The following is a 17,551-nucleotide window of genomic DNA, read 5'->3' as shown; positions in this document are numbered from 1 at the left end:
CAGTGGGGCAGCAGGAGCAGGGCAGTGAGCGTGGCCCTGTGCTGGGCAGCGCCGCGGCCACAGCTGGAGTGCTGTGTGCACTTGTGGGCCCCTGGGAAGCAGAGAGTCATTGAGGGGCTGCAGCGTGTGCACAGAAGGACAGGGCAGCTGGGCAAGGGGGTGGAGCACAAGGCCAGTGAGGAGGCGCTGAGGGAGCTTCAGCCTGGACAATGGGAGGCTCTTGAGGCATTTCCAGGCAGAATTCTGGCAATCGCCTCATGACAGTGCTCAGCACAAGGGCTGTTTCAGTGCCAAACATCCCCTCACTGCATCCAAGGGCTTTAGACTCTGGAGTGGGTGACACTTCCATCTTGTGGTTTGTTGGCTCCTTGGTTTGCAAGCACGAGATAGGCTGTTCATTTTCCTGTTTATCCAGCAAGCAAAGATGCTTCTGCACAGCGTTTTCTGCTTTCTCCTGCCCTGGATGGGATTCTGATCCAGTTTTAGTTTTCCACATCTGCAGCAGCAATAGCAAAGGCATTGCTGTCGCTTTCATTGTTTTCCATTTCAGTGTTTCAAGAACTGAAAGGTCCATTTTTCTGAGATAACCTTGCTTGCTGACAGTAGCCAGGCAGAAGAATCAACTTCATATCCATCTAGAGTGATGTTGAATTGACCCATTTTAATTTCGTGGCTGTAACTTAGAACCCCTCTGTCGCTATGAAATGCTATGACCTTTTCCTTAGAAGATGTGGTGGTGGATGTGAAAAGCAATGAGGTTCTACATGATAGGTACCGGGCTGTCCCTCATGCTTCTCTCTTGCCACAGATGACAGAAGCAAGAGCCGTCTCTCCCCTGGCTCCCGCTGCTCCTGGAGAAGAAGCCAAAGAGGAGCACAATGAGGTTGATGACAACAACCATTCAATGTTCTTCACACCTCCTTGTTCTAGACCTGTAAGTGCCAGTTGTGTGTGGTGCTGTCTTTAGTGCAAGGCAGAGGTGCAAGTTTTGGAGCAGCCAGCACTTTGCTGTTGCAGGCTGAGGATGCTGGGTGCTGGAGTCCTGCCAGGAGCTAGGGATTTCCTCCAGGCAGCGACCGCACAACTTGGCCTCTGACCTGTCATGTTGAGGACGCAAAGGGCTGGTGCCTCTGGGAGAGCATCTGGCTGCTTGGATTAGGGAAGCTCTATCTCTTGGCTTCTGCAGTGCTATGGCCATGGGCAATGAGGTTGTGCTGGAGGTGCCAGGGTTTGGTTTGTTTGTTTTCCCTTTTTGGCAAGGTGTGTTTGGCTTGTGAAAGTGGTCTGCACTTTCCTTGAGCAGTTTTTTGACTGGTGGAGTCTAATTTAGGCACTCTGTCTTTTGGCTTTGATAAGCTGCAAAGGGAGGATTGTGTTCTCCGTGCAGCTGTGGGAGGCAATTATTGTCCCATGTGGAAAAGAAAAAGTGCGGAGTTGCGAAGCCATCTTGCTAGGCCAAAAGCAGAAGCGGCCAGTTTCTGCTGGGCATATTTTGGTGTAGTCCGCAGCTTTGGAAAGCGCCTTGGAGCCTGGAGTGAAGGTGAAGCTGCAAGTCCTTGGCTGCTGTCTTGTGTTTCTCGGAAGAGGCAGACCATCTTGCAATGGTGCCTGCTGTATCTGAAGTGAAATGGGCACCATTGTGTCTGGGGAGCTGCGTGGGCCTAAAGGACGCAGGGCTGGTGGCCTTGAGCAGCTGCAGATGAGGCAGCGTGTGGCCAGGTGGCCAAGAAGGCCAAGGGCATGGTGGCCTGTGTCAGCAGCAGTGGGGCAGCAGGAGCAGGGCAGTGAGCGTGGCCCTGTGCTGGGCAGCGCCGCGGCCACAGCTGGAGTGCTGTGTGCACTTGTGGGCCCCTGGGAAGCAGAGAGTCATTGAGGGGCTGCAGCGTGTGCACAGAAGGACAGGGCAGCTGGGCAAGGGGGTGGAGCACAAGGCCAGTGAGGAGGCGCTGAGGGAGCTTCAGCCTGGACATTGAGAGGCTCTTGAGGCACCTCCAGGCAGACCTCCATCAATCCCTGCATAACAGTGCTCAGCACAAGGACTGTTTCTCCTCCAAACATGCCATCACTGCATCCAAAGGCTTTAGTCACTTGAGTGGGTGACACTTCCATCTTGTGGTTTGTTGGCTCCTTGGTTTGCAAGCACGAGATAGGCTGTTCATTTTCCTGTTTATCCAGCAAGCAAAGATGCTTCTGCACAGCGTTTCCTGCTTTCTCCTGCCCTGGATGGGATTCTGATCCAGTTTTAGGTTTCCACATCTGCAGCAGCAGTAGCAAAGGCATTGCTGTCGCTTTCATTGTTTTCCATTTCAGTGTTTCAAGAACTGAAAGGTCCATTTTTCTGAGATAACCTTGCTTGCTGACATTAGCCAGGCAGAAGAATCAACTTCATATCCATCTAGAGTGCTGTTGAATTGACCCATTTTAATTTCGTGGCTGTAACTTAGAACCCCTCTGTCGCTATGAAATGCTATGACCTTTTCCTTAGAAGATGTGGTGGTGGATGTGAAAAGCAATGAGGTTCTACATGATAGGTACCGGGCTGTCCCTCATGCTTCTCTCTTGCCACAGATGACAGAAGCAAGAGCCGTCTCTCCCCTGGCTCCCGCTGCTCCTGGAGAAGAAGCCAAAGAGGAGCACAATGAGGTTGATGACAACAACCATTCAATGTTCTTCACACCTCCTTGTTCTAGACCTGTAAGTGCCAGTTGTGTGTGGTGCTGTCTTTAGTGCAAGGCAGAGCTGCAAGTTTTGGAGCAGCCAGCACTTTGCTGTTGCAGGCTGAGGATGCTGGGTGCTGGAGTCCTGCCAGGAGCTAGGGATTTCCTCCAGGCAGCGACCGCACATCTTGGCCTCTGACCTGTCATGTTGAGGCCGCAAAGGGCTGGTGCCTCTGGGAGAGCATCTGGCTGCTTGGATTAGGGAAGCTCTATCTCTTGGCTTCTGCAGTGCTATGGCCATGGGCAATGAGGTTGTGCTGGAGGTGCCAGGGTTTGGTTTGTTTGTTTTCCCTTTTTGGCAAGGTGTGTTTGGCTTGTGAAAGTGGTCTGCACTTTCCTTGAGCAGTTCTTCACTGGTAGAGTCTAATTTAGGCACTCTGTCTTTTGGCTTTTGATAAGCTGCAAAGGGAGGATTGTGTTCTCCGTGCAGCTGTGGGAGGCAATTATTGTCCCATGTGGAAAAGAAGAAAGTGCGGAGTTGCGAAGTCTTCTTGTGAGGCCAAAAGCAGAAGCGGCCAGTTTCTGCTGGGGCATATTTTGGTGTAGTCCGCAGCTTTGGAAAGCGCCTTGGATCCTGGAGTGAATGTGAAGTTGCAAGTCCTTGACTGCTGTCTTGTGTTTCTTGGAAGAGGTAGACCATCTTGCAATGGTGCCTGCTGTATCTGAAGGGAAATGGGCACCTTTGTGTCTGGGGAGCTGCGTGGGCCAAAAGGACGCAGGGCTGGCGGCCTTGAGCAGCTGCAGATGAGGCAGCGTGTGGCCAGGTGGCCAAGCAGGCCAAGGGCACGGTGGCTGTGCCAGCAGCAGTGGGGCAGCAGGAGCAGGGCAGTGAGCGTGGCCTGTGCTGGGCAGCGCCGCGGCCACAGCTGGAGTGCTGTGTGCAGCTGTGGCCCCTGGGAAGCAGAGAGTCATTGAGGGGCTGCAGCGTGGGCACAGAAGGACAGGGCAGCTGGGCAAGGGGTGGAGCACAAGGCCAGTGAGAAGGTGCTGAGGGAGCTTCAGCCTGGACATTGGGAGGCTTTTGAGGCACCTTCAGGCGGATTTCCATCAATCCACTCAAGACAGTGCTCAGCACAAGGGCTGTTTCAGTGCCAAAAATCCCATCACTGCATCCAAGGGCTTTAGACAGTGGAGTGGGTGACATTTCAATCTTGTGGTTTGTGGGTTTCGTAGAAGGAGAAGCCCTATTCATTTTCTCTTTTTCCAGCAAGTAAGGATGCTTCCGCGTAAACTTTCCTGTCCTTATAGGCACTGTAAGGGATTCTGAGCCCTTTTTACTTTTCAATGTCTGCTCAGCAGTTGTAAAGACCTTGCTGGCTCTTTCCTACTTTTCCATTTCAGAGCTTTCAAGAACCAAAAGCTGCCTTTTGCAGAGAGAAATTTTCTTGCAAATAGCAGCCAGGGAGGAATATCGAAGTCATAGCCATATACTGTTTTTTTGAATGTCCCCATTTCAATCTGGTTGGAGTGACTTAGAATGCCATTGCTAACAAAGTTGATGAGTTCTCCTTATAAGAGGTGGCGGTCGGTATGAGGACAAACAAGGTTGTAGGCACCAGGTAACATCGTGTCCTTATGAATCTCTCTTGCCACAGGTGAGAAAAGCAAGAGCCGTCTTCCCCCTGGCTCTCTCTGCTATTGAAGAAGAAGCCAGAGTGGAGGACAAAGAGAAAGACGACCACCGCCTTTGCCCAGCCATGGTCAGACCACGGCCTGCTCATCATTTCAAGAGAGTAAGTGTCCATTTTCAGGGGCTGTCTTTAGTGCAAGGCAGAGGTGCAAGTTTCTGAGCAGCCAGCGCTTGCTGTGTCTGGCCAAGAATGCTGAGTACCAGAGTCCTGCAGGACGTAGGCATTTCCTGCAGGCAGTGACAGCGAGAAATTGGCCTTTGACCTGTCCTGTTGGGGCAGTGCAGAACTGGGGGCTTCATCTGAGCTTCTGGCTGCTTGGTTTAGGGAAGCTCCATCTCTGGGCTTCTGCGATGTTATGGCCAAGGGCACACATGGTAGTGGTGGAGGTCAAAAGGCTTTCTTGGGTTTTTTCCCTTTTTGGAAAGGTGTGTTTGGCTTGTGGAAGTTTTCTTGAGTCATTCTTCACTTGTAGACACAGTTGGCCCAGCTGTGTTTTTGCTTTTGGGAAGGTTCAAACACCAGATGGGGAAACTTTCTGCTGATCCATTTAGTGGTGAAGTCTGCAGCTTTGGCAAATGCATTGGAGCCCAGAGTGGGGGTGATGCTGCAAGTCCTTGACTGCTGTCTTGTGTTGCTCAAATCAGGAAGGCCAACTTGCTGTGGTGCCTGCTGTATCTGAGGTGAATTGGGCACGTTTGTGTCTGGGGAGCTGCATGGGCCAAAAGGACGCAGGGCTGGCGGCCTTGAGCAGCTGCAGATGAGGCAGCGTGTGGCCAGGTGGCCAAGAAGGCCAAGGGCATGGTGGCCTGTGTCAGCAGCAGTGGGGCAGCAGGAGCAGGGCAGTGATCATCGCCCTGTGCTGGGCAGCGCCGCGGCCACAGCTGGAGTGCTGTGTGCACTTGTGGGCCCCTGGGAAGCAGAAAGTCATGGAGGGGCTGCAGCGTGGGCACAGAAGGACAGGGGAGCTGGGCAAGGGGTGCAGCACAAGGCCAGTGAGGAGGTGCTGAGGGAGCTTCAGCCTGGACAATGGGAGGCTCTGGAAGCACCTCCAGACAGACTTCCATCAATCCCTGCATGACAGTGCTCAGCACAAGGGCTGCTTCTCTTCCAAACATCCCATCACTGCATCCAAGGGCTTAAGATACTGGAGTGGTTGACACTTCCATCTTGTGGTTTGTGGGTTTCCTAGGAGGCGAAGCCCTGTTCATTTTCTCTTTTTCCAGCAAGCAAGGATGCTGCTGCACCATCTTTTCTGCCCTTATCAAGCTCTGGAAGGCATTTCGCACCCTCTTTGTACCTTGATGCAGATGGAGCTTTTGTGTTTCCAAGCCTACATGCATGGCCTTGAAGATCACTTGGAGTTTAACACTGTCTCTGTCATTCTACAGCCCAGATAATCACTGTGTGATGTCTTTGGAAATTTAGCAGGAGGTCAATGCCCTTGCATTCTAGCTGCTCCTCAGAGATCACAGAAACTGGAAGGGGCTGGGCTGCATTTCTGATTCCAGCCACGTTAGCACTGTCAGTGTGGTTGAGTCCAAGAGAACTTACCCGAGCACAGATGCACAAAAAGTGCAGTTCCCAGTGCAGTGCTCTGGGTCTGATTCCTTTCCATAAGGACCTAAAATCTCCACATTCCCCAAGAGTGTGCTTTTTTGAGCAACAGGAGAGCAATCTCAGGATTGCTGCTGATCGGCACACAAGCTACCATGTTTTGATGTGTGCAGCAACAGAGAGGGCAGTAACTGGAGATTATAGTAGTGAGATCTATCCGTCTATCTTCCTACCTATCTATCTAGGTAACATTTACATAACTGAATATTCCTGGCTCTGGTCCAAGGGAGTTGGAGGTGCAAAGATCACCAAAAGCATTCCTTTCTGGAGAGGATTAGAGACATGTTCCCTCGACCAATTCTGAGCAGGCAGAGATGTTTCCCCCTCCAGATATGATGGTTTTTCCATTCAGAATTGTTTTCCTCCTCTGGCCTCTTGTGTCCTGATGTCTCCAGTTAATTCTTTCAAGTTCTGCCTGTCCTAGAGAGGTGCAAAAATTCCATGTTCAGGTGGTGTTTGGTGACTCTGGTCATACATGCCATGCATTACATGACACATGGTTTCCTTCACCGGCTTCCTCAGGGCTGTGTAAGTGCATTCGTTAATGGGGCCTTAGGAGAGCGTCTGTTTCTGCTGGTCAGAATTCTCAGTTGACAAAAGAGGGAGAAGAAACACTTTGGTCCTCCTCCATGTACTGAGGTGGCCATAGAGGCTCTGTGACCTCCATCAGAAAACTTTGCATGCATCCTCATCTCCTGAGTGACCAGGTTTGCCAAAAAAAGAGTGGATGTCAGAAAGGCAGAAATGCTGATGCAGGCCTGAATAGAACGTGAACTCCAGGAGTGTCTCTCACAAGGGCTGAGCTCACCCAGGTTGACACCTGCAGAGCCATGATGGAGCTGTGGGACAGGCTGGGGTGTCAGTCTCTACTGAAAGACAAACAGGACATGGCAGAAGCAGAGGGAGGCCCTCACCAGACCCTTGAGAAATGCCACACATTCCCTGTCAGCTGCCTTAGAGGCTGTTGGAGCTTCAATCCCAGATGGTTCCTGATTATAAGGCCAAGGTTGCTTTGGAATCTGTGCCTCCCCTCGGGCAGAGAACGACCCAGGAGAGCAGCAGCACAGTGCTCTGGGAACGTGTGAGCCCAGCAGTCTTTGAGTCTTGGCCCACAAAGGACGTATGGGAAGTTGAAACCCATCTTCTCTTGCTTTCTGTGCAGGTGCTTCTAGAGAAAGAGCAGGAGCAGAGTGCTTCATCAGAGATGCCATGCCGGACTCAGGGAGAGCTGTTCCCAGCCCGAGAGCAGGAAGAGCAGCTCAGGCAGCAGGTGGAAGAGCCACAGGAGAATGGCCAGGTGAGCCTGACTGGCCAGGTGACAGAGGGAAGGGCAGGAAGAGGGGCGTAAACCAGAGCTCTTGGGACTGAGGAGGCCAGGAAGTCCCACAGGCACTGGAAGCACAGGGCCTTGGAATTTGCAGAGATCAGCCCTGGGACAGGAGGTTTGCAATGGAAGCAGATGTGGGGAGGGAAGCAGAAAGAAGTGGCTGAATAAATGTGATTTTGAGGCTGCAAGAGGAAAAAGCTGAGCTTGATGGCAGCTCCCAGTCACTTGCTCTGCATTTGTGTGCACAGAAGATCAAGGCAGAGCCACAAGCAGAGCTGCCCGAAGCTCAGAGTGCCATCATGGCAGTGAAGAGAAAGAACAAGGAAGACATGGGAAGAATTCAAGAGGAGAATCTCCATCAGTACAGGAGCCATCAACAAAACCAGGTGAGTGAAAGAGTGGCAGCCACTCCACTCATGAAATGTCCTCTCCCTTCTCCTTTACAGTCTGTCAAGGGACACGTGCAGGCAGAGCTGCAGGACTCTGAGGCTAGCAACAGGGCAAGGGAGAAGAGGCTGGAGGAAGAAATGAAAATCGTCAGAAAGAAACTTAATTGCCTCCCTCAGGCTCTAGAATGAGTGAAAGTGGGATGCAGGCACCAAACTGGTGGTTTCTGCCCTTCTTGCCTTTCCGCTCAGAGCAGCAGGGAGTGGGGCCATGCCTCTGAGTGCCATCCTGCTCTAGTGTGTATCACAGTCACTCTGAAGGACATTTCCCGGTGTGCTGAATCTCCACTGCTGCTCTGTTCTTCTGGCCTATTCCTGCTCTCCTTGTTCCTTCAAGTGTTTTTACAGTGGAACATGGTGACCCAGATGGAGGACTGAAACAAGCTGTCTGTATCCCTTGTCAATCTGTTCTTTCCCTTTCCTCACAGTCGATGACTCCTGGCTGACAGGGACAAGCTGTAGTGTCTGACTGCTTTGTTCTGTTTGACTTGAGGTGCAAGTGTTGACATCTCACCGGGCAGCCTGCGAAGAATTCCAGCCAATGTCTGGCAATGAAGGACCCCAAGTTAGGAGTGAGGCACAGGAACAGTGCCCACCAGAAGTGCTCCAGGTCCAGCACATCATGGGCTCTGATCCTGCTGCCGCAGCAGCATCATCCCAAGGAAGCCTTTCTGTCGAACCTCGGAGCTCAAGCTCGGGCAGTTACTTCATCTCCCTGAAAGAGGAGACTGAGGAGAAGCACCTGGAGATGCTGGGTACGTCTGGGGTGTTTCTTGTCTGAGGGACAGTGTGTTGTGGGCAGGTGTCAGCAGAGCTGTACCAAAGGCTCCTCCTGAGCTTGGTGTCACAGGGCCATTTAGGACTCCCCAGAGGCAGTGCTGTGCTCCGAGGCAGCGAGAGAGCTCTGGGTGTTCCTGCTGCCTCTGAGGGCACCTGGGACTGGCTTGGGTTTGCCTGAGCTTCCCTCTCTGCTAAAGGGTGAAGCAGGAATTGTTCTTGGATCAGCAGAAGGCTGTGACCTTGCAAATGATCTAGACAAGTCTCGTGTGCTAGTGGCCAAACTGAACAGAATTTCTTTTTTTCCTAAATTCTCCTTAGACTCCTGACTTCGAACCAGTAATCCGAGCAAAAAACTTCACGGAAATGGACTGGTTTTGGAGTTTTGTCTTTTTGGTTGGGGATTATTTTTTTTTTTTTGTGAGAGGGGCCATGTTTTTGTGTTGTTTATTTTTTGTGGAGGCCTTCTTTTTTTTTTTCTGTGGCAGGATTTTTTGTGTTTTGGGTTTTTTTTGTTTACGGGTTTTGGGGCTTTTTTAGTGGAGTTGGTTTTTTCTCCACTCTGAAATAGCCCTTCTGCCCCATGTCTTACTGATGGCATTTTTATGACTGCTACTGTTACCACTACTACATTTGCAGTTTATTTTCACAAGAATGCTATCTTTTTGTCAATAAGAATTACTTTGAAAGGACATCAGGTTACAGGACAAATAGAGAGCAAGTGGTGTTTTCCATGTGCCCCCAAAGAAAAAAGCGATACTTTTGTAGCAACCTTTATTTAATCTTCTAGTTTTATGCTTATCAAGATGAGTCCAAGAGATGTATCCAAGTGGCGTCATCAGAAAAAACTGTACTGCAGGCATTTCTCAGGAGAGAGCCTTCAGCCCAGCCATGGTATATTCCTCAGATCCATGGCACTTTTCCATACCCGATTCCCACTCTTTCCCATGACTGTTAGAATCCTACCCATTGGGCAAGCCCTGCTGAGATCAGTCTCTAGGAAAACACATCAAGTTCTTTGTGATTCTGCAGCACAACCCAATGAATCTGCTTCTTGCCTGTAACAGCTGCCAGTGCTGTGCTCTCAGATAAGACCTGGTGGGGCTGAGACCAGAGCCCAGTGGATTCTGTGTCTGCCATCACCTGTTGGGACAAAAAGGGCACTGATCCACCCCTCGGTGTGGCTGATCTCAAAGCCCATCCTGTTGTGTCCTCAAGGGGGGCAACAGCTTGTAAGAGGCTCAGGGTGGCTGTGGCTTCTTCCCACTGCTTGCCAGTGCTCATGCTTGGGCTTTGCCAGCCTCGTTGTGCCAGCTGCCCTGTCCCTGAGGGCTGGAGGGACTGCAGAGGCTGGAGCCTTCCTTAGCTGGGAGAGAGGCAACTTTGAGCTCAGCCTGCTCATAAACAGGTCAGGCTCCTGATGCTGAAAGCCCCTTCGGGATCAGTTATAGCATGAGCTGCTCTGCTTTACAAATGGAAATAAATTCCTTTGGCAAATTGCTGAAAGGTGGGGAAGATGTTCTTCTCTCCTGGGAATGCATCTCCCCATGCTTTGTTTCCTGTCAAGAGAACTCTTCAAAGAACTGTACAAAATCAGTCTCTGTGCCAGCCATCTGCACTGCAGGGCTGCCTGTCCTGTTGCTCTTGTGGTTGTGGTTGTTGCTACCCAGCTGACCACAAAGGGCTCAGAGCCCCAGACAGTGGGGCTGCCTTTTGTATGTCCTGGAAGCTGGGATCTCTGCTTTAAAGTCAGCATCCTGCATTTTGTTTCCCTCAGAGAGAATGGTGAACCAGGAAAATCCCTTTAGGATATACACCGAAATGGAACACATTGGCAGCGGGTGAGTCCAACCGCAGTTACTCCTGCACAGCCATGGGCCAGGTGTTTTTCTGGTGGAATGTCTATCCAGTGTGAAGTCAGGCCAGCTGCAACCATGTTCACACTCTGGGGATAGATGACCCCATCTCTCAGTGCTGCTCAGAATTTGTGAGTGTGCTCAGAAGGCATTGTCAGTGACATCTCCATGCTGCCAAGGTCTTGCCTGCATCAAGGAACAGGACCTGGAAGATCTCCTTGTGTCTCAAGTGTGGGACAGCTCTGTGTTAATTTCCTTAGCATTTTTGTATGTCTCAAAATCATACTCCTCCATTAATGAGAAAAGAAGAAACTTGCTTGCCTGAAAGAGGAACCTACCCTCTATCAAAGCTGTGTGAGATAACAGTTCCCAAGAACATTTCTTTCCCCTGCTTTGCAGAAGGAAATACTCTGTGGTCAGGATAGTACCCACACAGTTTAGAAAGTGAAACCCAAGAGGAAAGACTAAACTCCCTTTAGAAGTTGAACCCCAGTGCTTCAGGTACAGGCCCAGTGCCCATGCACTTGAGAGGAAAATGCATCATCTGCCTTCTGGCAGAGCCCTCCTGCCTCCTGCAGGTTTTTGACACTTCCAGCAGAGATCTCCTGTGTGGGCTGGCTTTCACTCTAGGAGCTAAACAGCTTCTTCTTTCTCTGCTTCTGTTTTGTTTCTAGGGGTTTTGGACAAGTGGTCAGAGCACTCAACAATGCCACAGGAGGAGAGGTAAATGTCAACAAGCCCCACAGACTCTGCTGCACATGAGGGCTTTCCCCTCTGGTGTGAGCTGTGGCTGCAGCTCTGGGCAGAGCTGTGCTGAAAAGGCACAAGAAGCACAGACTGGTGCCAGCCTGCAAAATACATTTGGGAGTTTGTCCTCCTCAGCTGCCAGAAGGAAGGCACGGAGGCAGCGATTCCTTTCAGAGAAGGACGCGCTCATTTGCTCTCCGTTGCTAAAACCAAGGTGGTGCCTTAGAGCACCTCACTGATCTTTGGGGATACAGCTTCAGAGTCCTGGATTCTCATTTCTGGCTGCCAGCAAATCCATCTGAAAGTTACTGGTAGCTCCTTAGCCACCTGCAGTGCTGCAGTGGGAAATGCACATAGGGAGAGATCTGCAAGGCGTCCCTAAAAGCCCTAAGCCATGCCCATAGTCCAAGATGTATGCACAGCGTATTAAGGCATGGATTACTTCTTCTGAATCCCAAACAAAGCAGCAGAGAGTGTGGTCAGTGGTTTGTGGCTGATAGCTGAGACACCACTGTTACCAAGTGGACAAGGAAAAACGTCAGTGGCCCCACGTGTCTGGTAACTGTCCCACAAGGGAGCAGAGAACTGGGCTGTTGGAATGTCAGTTCCTAATTATTGCAGCGCCTAATCACAAGGCAGTTTGGCACAGCTCAGCTGTGTCATTGCAAAATCACTTGCTCCATGTGCGTTGTGGTCTCGTGCCACCAACTTCTCCAGTTAATGATTTTCAATGTCATTTTAGGTGGCCATAAAGAAAATACATCTTCAAGGACTAAGAACGAAGGAACTAACTGTTAATGAAATCATGATCATGAAGAAGTGTAGGAGTCCCAGTGTTGTGAATTATTTAGACAGGTGAGAGGTCATGGTCTTATCCCATCAATGGGCATTTACATACAGCAAACATGAGAGGTTAAAAACCCACTTTGGTCAGTGGCAGAAAGTAGAGCTGTTAATTTTTATTTATTCATATGTTTTACTCATCTCCAATGGATGAGAGGAGAGTGCATCTTGTCTGCATGAGTTTTCCCTGCCACTTGTTGTTTGAAAATTCTTCCAAAATTATTCAAACCTGGATCAGCTGTTTCTTACTAAGTCAACACCCTCAAAGTACACTGCCTCCACATTTTTTCGGGATTGATTTTCTTAAAGTTTCTTAAATGCTGATGAACAATCCTAAAGTGGATTTCTCTTAGATCGTTGCCCCTCTTTGTCACTGCTGTGCATGCCAGGAAGACTAGGTGCTTATTTCCAGGAACACCATGCCTGACAGGTTTTTACCTGGGCTGTTACTAAACTGCATTTTTCACCTGCTGGCCATCTAAGACATCTTATTTTTCACTGCTGTGCCTTTCTCCTCCAGACTGCACAGACTGCAGATTGTCTATTCCTTTGATTCTGTCCTAGTCACAAAGGCACCTGGAAACAAGAAACCCAGAAGCAAAACATCAAGGTAGCCATGCATGTTTATCTCCCCGGCCTTGTTTCCTTCTTTCAGCTACCTTCTGGGTGAGGAACTCTGGCTGGTAATGGAGTACATGGATGGAGGCGCCCTGAGTGATGTCATCCACAAGACCTTCCTGTCTGAAGACCACATTGCAGCCATCAGTCGGGAGGTCAGCAATCCCATCTGTGCTTCTGAGGCCTTGGGCAGGATTGTCTGGGAACAGGGGCTCAGAACAGGAGTGATTTCATGTGCCAAGCTTTGTTTCTGTGTGGCTGGAATGCTATGGGCAAGTAAAAGCATCTCAAGTGAACGGCCTGCCAGTGCCCCTGCACTCACTGTACTCAGTGCCAGTACTCTTATCTCCTGCTGTTGTACTCTCGCTCCGCCTCTTGTATTTGCTGTTCCCCATCTTGCCTCGCTAAACTTTTTTCTGTCTTCACTGCATTCCTTGCCTGTAAAAGCAAAGGTGCTGGTGGCAGGATTTGAAACAAAGAGCAAAGAAAAAAGAGAGACTCGATTCTCTCAGTCCTCAGCTAAGAAGGATAGGAGTGCAGCCAAAATGCTCTTTGCTTCTGAGCCCATCCACTGCAGCAGGAGTCATCCTGGCTGGTTTGCAGGGGACAGTCTAAAAGAGCAGGTGATCTTGCTCTTTCCAAAGCTGACGTGCCTTTCCTCAGAAAGGTCCTGCTCTGCCAGTGTTGGAGCAGCAAGCTCTTCCACTCAGTGGCATTGTGTTCTGCCATTACTCCCCATTCCCCTGGAGAGGGAATCTTTTCCATTCTTTGATTCTCTCTCATGTGATGAAATCACATCACTCATTTTTGCACTCCTCTTTCTGTTTCCTCTCTCAGTGCCTGCAAGGACTGGATTTTCTTCATTCAAACAATGTGATCCATCGAGATGTGAAGAGTGACAACATCCTTCTCAGAACCGACGGCTCTGTCAAGCTGAGTCAGTAGATTCTTGGTCAGGTGCAGCGTTCCAGGGATGTGGGTGTGGGGCTGCTTGCAGTGACAGCCAGCTCCCAAAACTGGTGCTGGTGGCAGCGCAGGGGACACCCGCTGTGAGCTGAGGGCACAGTTGCCACGTGCACAGAGATAGGACAAGGAACAAGAAGTCAAGAGTGTTGTTGTCCTGTGTGTGTCCCTTCCAGAGGGAGGGAGCTACAAGTCTAAAGTTTCCAAAGAACAAAAGCCACTGCTGGAGGCAGTGTAAAAAATTGGGGAATTTTTTAAGTTGCCATTGCCAGGAGATTGAACAGCAACTTTTCAAACCTCTACTGGGGAATTCTTTTGCTTGCTTTCCTAATTGCACAGAATTCAAATAAAACCAGTATTTTGCTTTCTCCTCAGCTGATTTTGGCCTCTCTACTCAGCTCAACTCTGAGCAGAGCAGACCATGCTTGGTAGTCGGAACTCCTTGGTGGATGGCGCCTGAAGTGGCGACAGGTCAACCATATGGCCCCAAAGTGGACATATGGTCTTTTGGAATTGTGGGCATTGAAATGTTAGAAAAAGAACCTCCTTACTGGGACCAAAGTCATGCCTCGGTAAGCAGCAAATACTCACTGATCCCACTCTCTTTCTCACCTGTCCCATGCCCTGCATGCCATTGGGCAAAATCCCATTGCCATCTGCTGGAACTACTTCCACCAAGGTCCCCTCTAAAAATGTCCCTGCAACACATCAGCATCTGCTGTAGATTTGGATACATCAGTGGGGGAACTCAAGCCTTACCACATGCAAACAAACTCCATTCTCAGGAAACACTTCCCTTTGGGTTATAAGTGGTTCCAGTTCTTTTGTCTGTGGAGATGGCCCCGGAAAAAGGAAACAAGCATCTTAGAACTTCTGTTATCTTTCCATAAATGAAGGAAGGAAACCCAAACCCAACAAAGTTTCTAAAACTGTAGTCTTTAGAGAGGAACCTAACCCAGTGTGCAGTTTCTTCTCACTGGGAAACATGCCTGAAACCTGGGCATGAGGGTGTAAAGGCCACTGAGTCTCTTCTGCTTCTTGTGCAGTGCTGCTGCACTGCATTTAGTGACCGTGTTTCTTTCACAGCCCAAGGCATGTTCTCTGTGTCACCAAGCCAGAGCCTGGTGATGTGGAGAGCCTGCCAAAACCTCCTGTTTGTTTCCTGGAACTTTCTGGGATAGGCCTACCACTAATGCATTGACTTGAGTAGCCAAATGAGCAGAGGGTGACCATAGGGATGGCACCTCTCCTTCTTCTGACCATGACAATTTTTCTTTTGCTGCAAAATGGGAAGCTGCAATTTTCAGACTGCTGAGAGACAGGGCTGCAGGTGGCACCTTTGTGCCCAACCAGACATTTCCATCCCAATACACTTGTGCAGGCATCCTAATGTGGCTGTGTTGAAGATGAGTTTGTAAATCTTTATTTCCTTACCTGGGGACTACCTAATGCATTTTCTTTCTTTTCTTCCAATTCCCATTGTTTTCAAGAACAGCAGAAAAAGCTTGATGAGTTTTGTTCTAAGGCACGTGTGCTTAAAGGACCAACAGGCACTGCAGAGATGCCTTTCATGTACTAACCCTTGAAATTAGTTAGTATAGCAAAGTCCCTCTTCCAAAAAGCCTCTCAAGCTGGTATGAATCCTCAGAGAAGCAAACGTGCTTTTGCTGATGTAGTTCCCACTAACTAGGTCAGTCAGTGAAATCAGCTGCCAAGGCAAGATCTGCGGGATGCTGGAAAAGCTGTGGTTGTATCGGGGTTTGGGTTTTTGGTTGGCAAAGGAAAGTCATCTCTGGGTCTCTGTCAGGGCAGTAACTGCTACTGAAGAACAGAGGTTAAACAAAGGGATCTGGGAGAGCCTTAGAGATGTGAAAGCAGCAGGTGGAGCCTCGTGGGTTTTTTTTCTCCAGGCTCGACGACTGATAGCCAAAGTAGGGACCCCAAAACTGCAGCATCCCAAGCTCCTCTCAGCTTTGCTGCGTGACTTCCTGAGCTGCTGCCTGCAGAGAGACGAGGAGCAGCGCTGGTCAGCCAAGGAGCTCCTGCAGGTAAAATGGGAAGGGGCTGCAGGTGAAAAGGAGGCTGAGGGTTGGGCTCCTCCTCCACTCAAGTCCAAGGCATCAGATCAGCCCTCTTCTTCCTCACTTCCACTCTTGGTGCTCTTCAAATGAAAATGGTGAGGAATCCTGGACCAGGTTAGGCTGGCAGGGCCCTGTAAAGCTCCTCTGGTCCAAGGGTCCTGCAATGAGCAGGGACATCTTCAAAGAGATCAGGTTGCTCAGAGCCCTATGCCACCTGACTTGGAATGGTTGCAGGGATGGGGCACCTTCAAGCTCTTGGGGCAACCTGTGCCAGGCTTGCACCATGCTCCGAGTAAACAAGTTCTTCCTTAGACCTACTCTGACTTGATCCCCATTTTGTTTAAAAATATTCCCCCACATCCTATTGTAACTGGCCCTGTTAAAAAAGATGTCCCCCACTTTCTTCAAAGCCACGCTGAATTCTTGGAAAGGGGCAATAAAGTCTCCCTGGGGCCTGTTCTTCACAAAGCTGAATAACTCCATCTCTCTCTACATTTCCTCAGAGGAGAGGTGCTCTGTTTTCTGTTTCTGTCACCCTCTTCGTTTTTTAATTTGGTGCTGTGTTCACTTTTACCTAATGGCAAAAGAATTGAAGTAGAGCAATGCAGCGTACAGAGACATGAAATGGAGGTGCAGGAAGCCAAGGAAGCCAGTCCCAGCTGAGCAGTCAGAGATTTGGCTGTGGGCAGGAGGGGCTGTGGGGGTTCACTCTGAGCCTCTGAGTTGCCCTGGTTTGTGCCCCCCAGCCCACCCTCAGAGGTTTCTGCCACACAAACAGGGCAGCTGGGAGGGACTTATCCCAGCCCCATCTGCTGCCTGGCACGCTCAAGCAGATGGGAACTGTGCCAGGGTTCCTGCCAGGTTGTGTGGCAGAGAGGGAACTGCAGGACCCAGTGCCACTGGGCTGGCCCTGCTGGGAAGGAAGGTGCCAACCAGCACACGAGGGGCAGGGCATGGAAAGGCAGACACTGCTCTGTCTCCCTGCGGAAATCAGCACAGTGCCTGTCTTACAAAGAGAGGGACCAATGAGAGGCTTTGGAGTTTCCTGAAAAGAAGAAACTCCAAGGACAGAAAGCACCAATTCTAAAGCACTGGCAGGGCTAAAATCTCAGCAAGATTAAGACACCTGTAGAAATCGATGAGTGGGATTCTAGGCCAGGTTTGCCTGTGATGGCAACGTCGTGCACATAAAGATGGAGTTGTAGACGGTCCCATTGTTCCTCTTCCTGCATCCTTCTAGGGGCAGGAGAAATCCTGTGAAGGACTGAGCTTGGAAAGTCATGGTTCATTGTTTTTTGTTGATTTGGTTTTTTTCCCTTTGGGCAGCATCCATTTGTAAGATATGCTGAGCCTGCGTCCAGCCTGGTGCCACTGATTGTTTCAGTGAAGAGGAAGGAGACAAAAATGTGACAATCACATCAGGACCATTTATTTATTCCTTAACAGGTTTAGAGTAGGATTGTAGGTTACAACTAGGATTAGGATTAGGATTATATTAAGGATTAGGATAATAATAAGGATAAGGATAAGGATAAGGATAAGGATAAGCATAAGCGTAAGCGTAAGCATAAGCATAAGGATAATGATAAGCTTATGAATAAGGATAAAGATAAGGATAAGGATAAGGATATGGATAAGGATAAGGATAAGCATAACCATAACCATAAGGATAAGGATAAGATTAGGAAAAGGATAAGCATAAGCATAGCCATAAGGATAAGCATATGAATAAGGATAAGGATAAATATAAGGATAAGGATAAGGATAAGGATAAGGATAAGGATAAGGATAAGGATAAGGATAAGGATAAGGATTGAGGTAAGGGTAAGGGTTAGAGTAGGATTGTCTAATAGGACTGCGGAGTAGGACTGAAAATCAATAAAGTTTCTGAAACCACAACTCACCTTGAAGATCCCCTTCCTTCTCACTCT

General features: G+C 49.6%; 1 protein-coding gene across 1 annotated transcript; it reads left to right on the top strand.

Moving 5' to 3' along the window:
* Positions 1-808: 808 nt before the first annotated feature.
* Positions 809-17,030, top strand: LOC135460857 (serine/threonine-protein kinase PAK 3-like; the record flags this gene model as incomplete). Its single annotated transcript, XM_064737812.1, has 12 exons — positions 809-934; positions 2,569-2,694; positions 4,313-4,450; positions 7,125-7,259; positions 7,538-7,675; positions 7,736-7,825; positions 11,858-11,970; positions 12,614-12,731; positions 13,414-13,513; positions 13,915-14,111; positions 15,450-15,587; positions 16,947-17,030. Coding segments are annotated over 12 exons (1,503 nt in total), but the record flags the coding sequence as incomplete, so codon positions are not given.
* Between the last annotated feature and the right edge of the window lie 521 nt (positions 17,031-17,551).

This window comes from Zonotrichia leucophrys, unplaced genomic scaffold, assembly GCF_028769735.1.
Source record: "Zonotrichia leucophrys gambelii isolate GWCS_2022_RI unplaced genomic scaffold, RI_Zleu_2.0 Scaffold_110_148370, whole genome shotgun sequence".
Lineage (NCBI taxonomy): Eukaryota > Metazoa > Chordata > Aves > Passeriformes > Passerellidae > Zonotrichia > Zonotrichia leucophrys.
The sequence above is the reverse complement of the archived record's forward strand: the minus strand, read 5'-3'. Positions and strand labels throughout refer to the sequence as shown.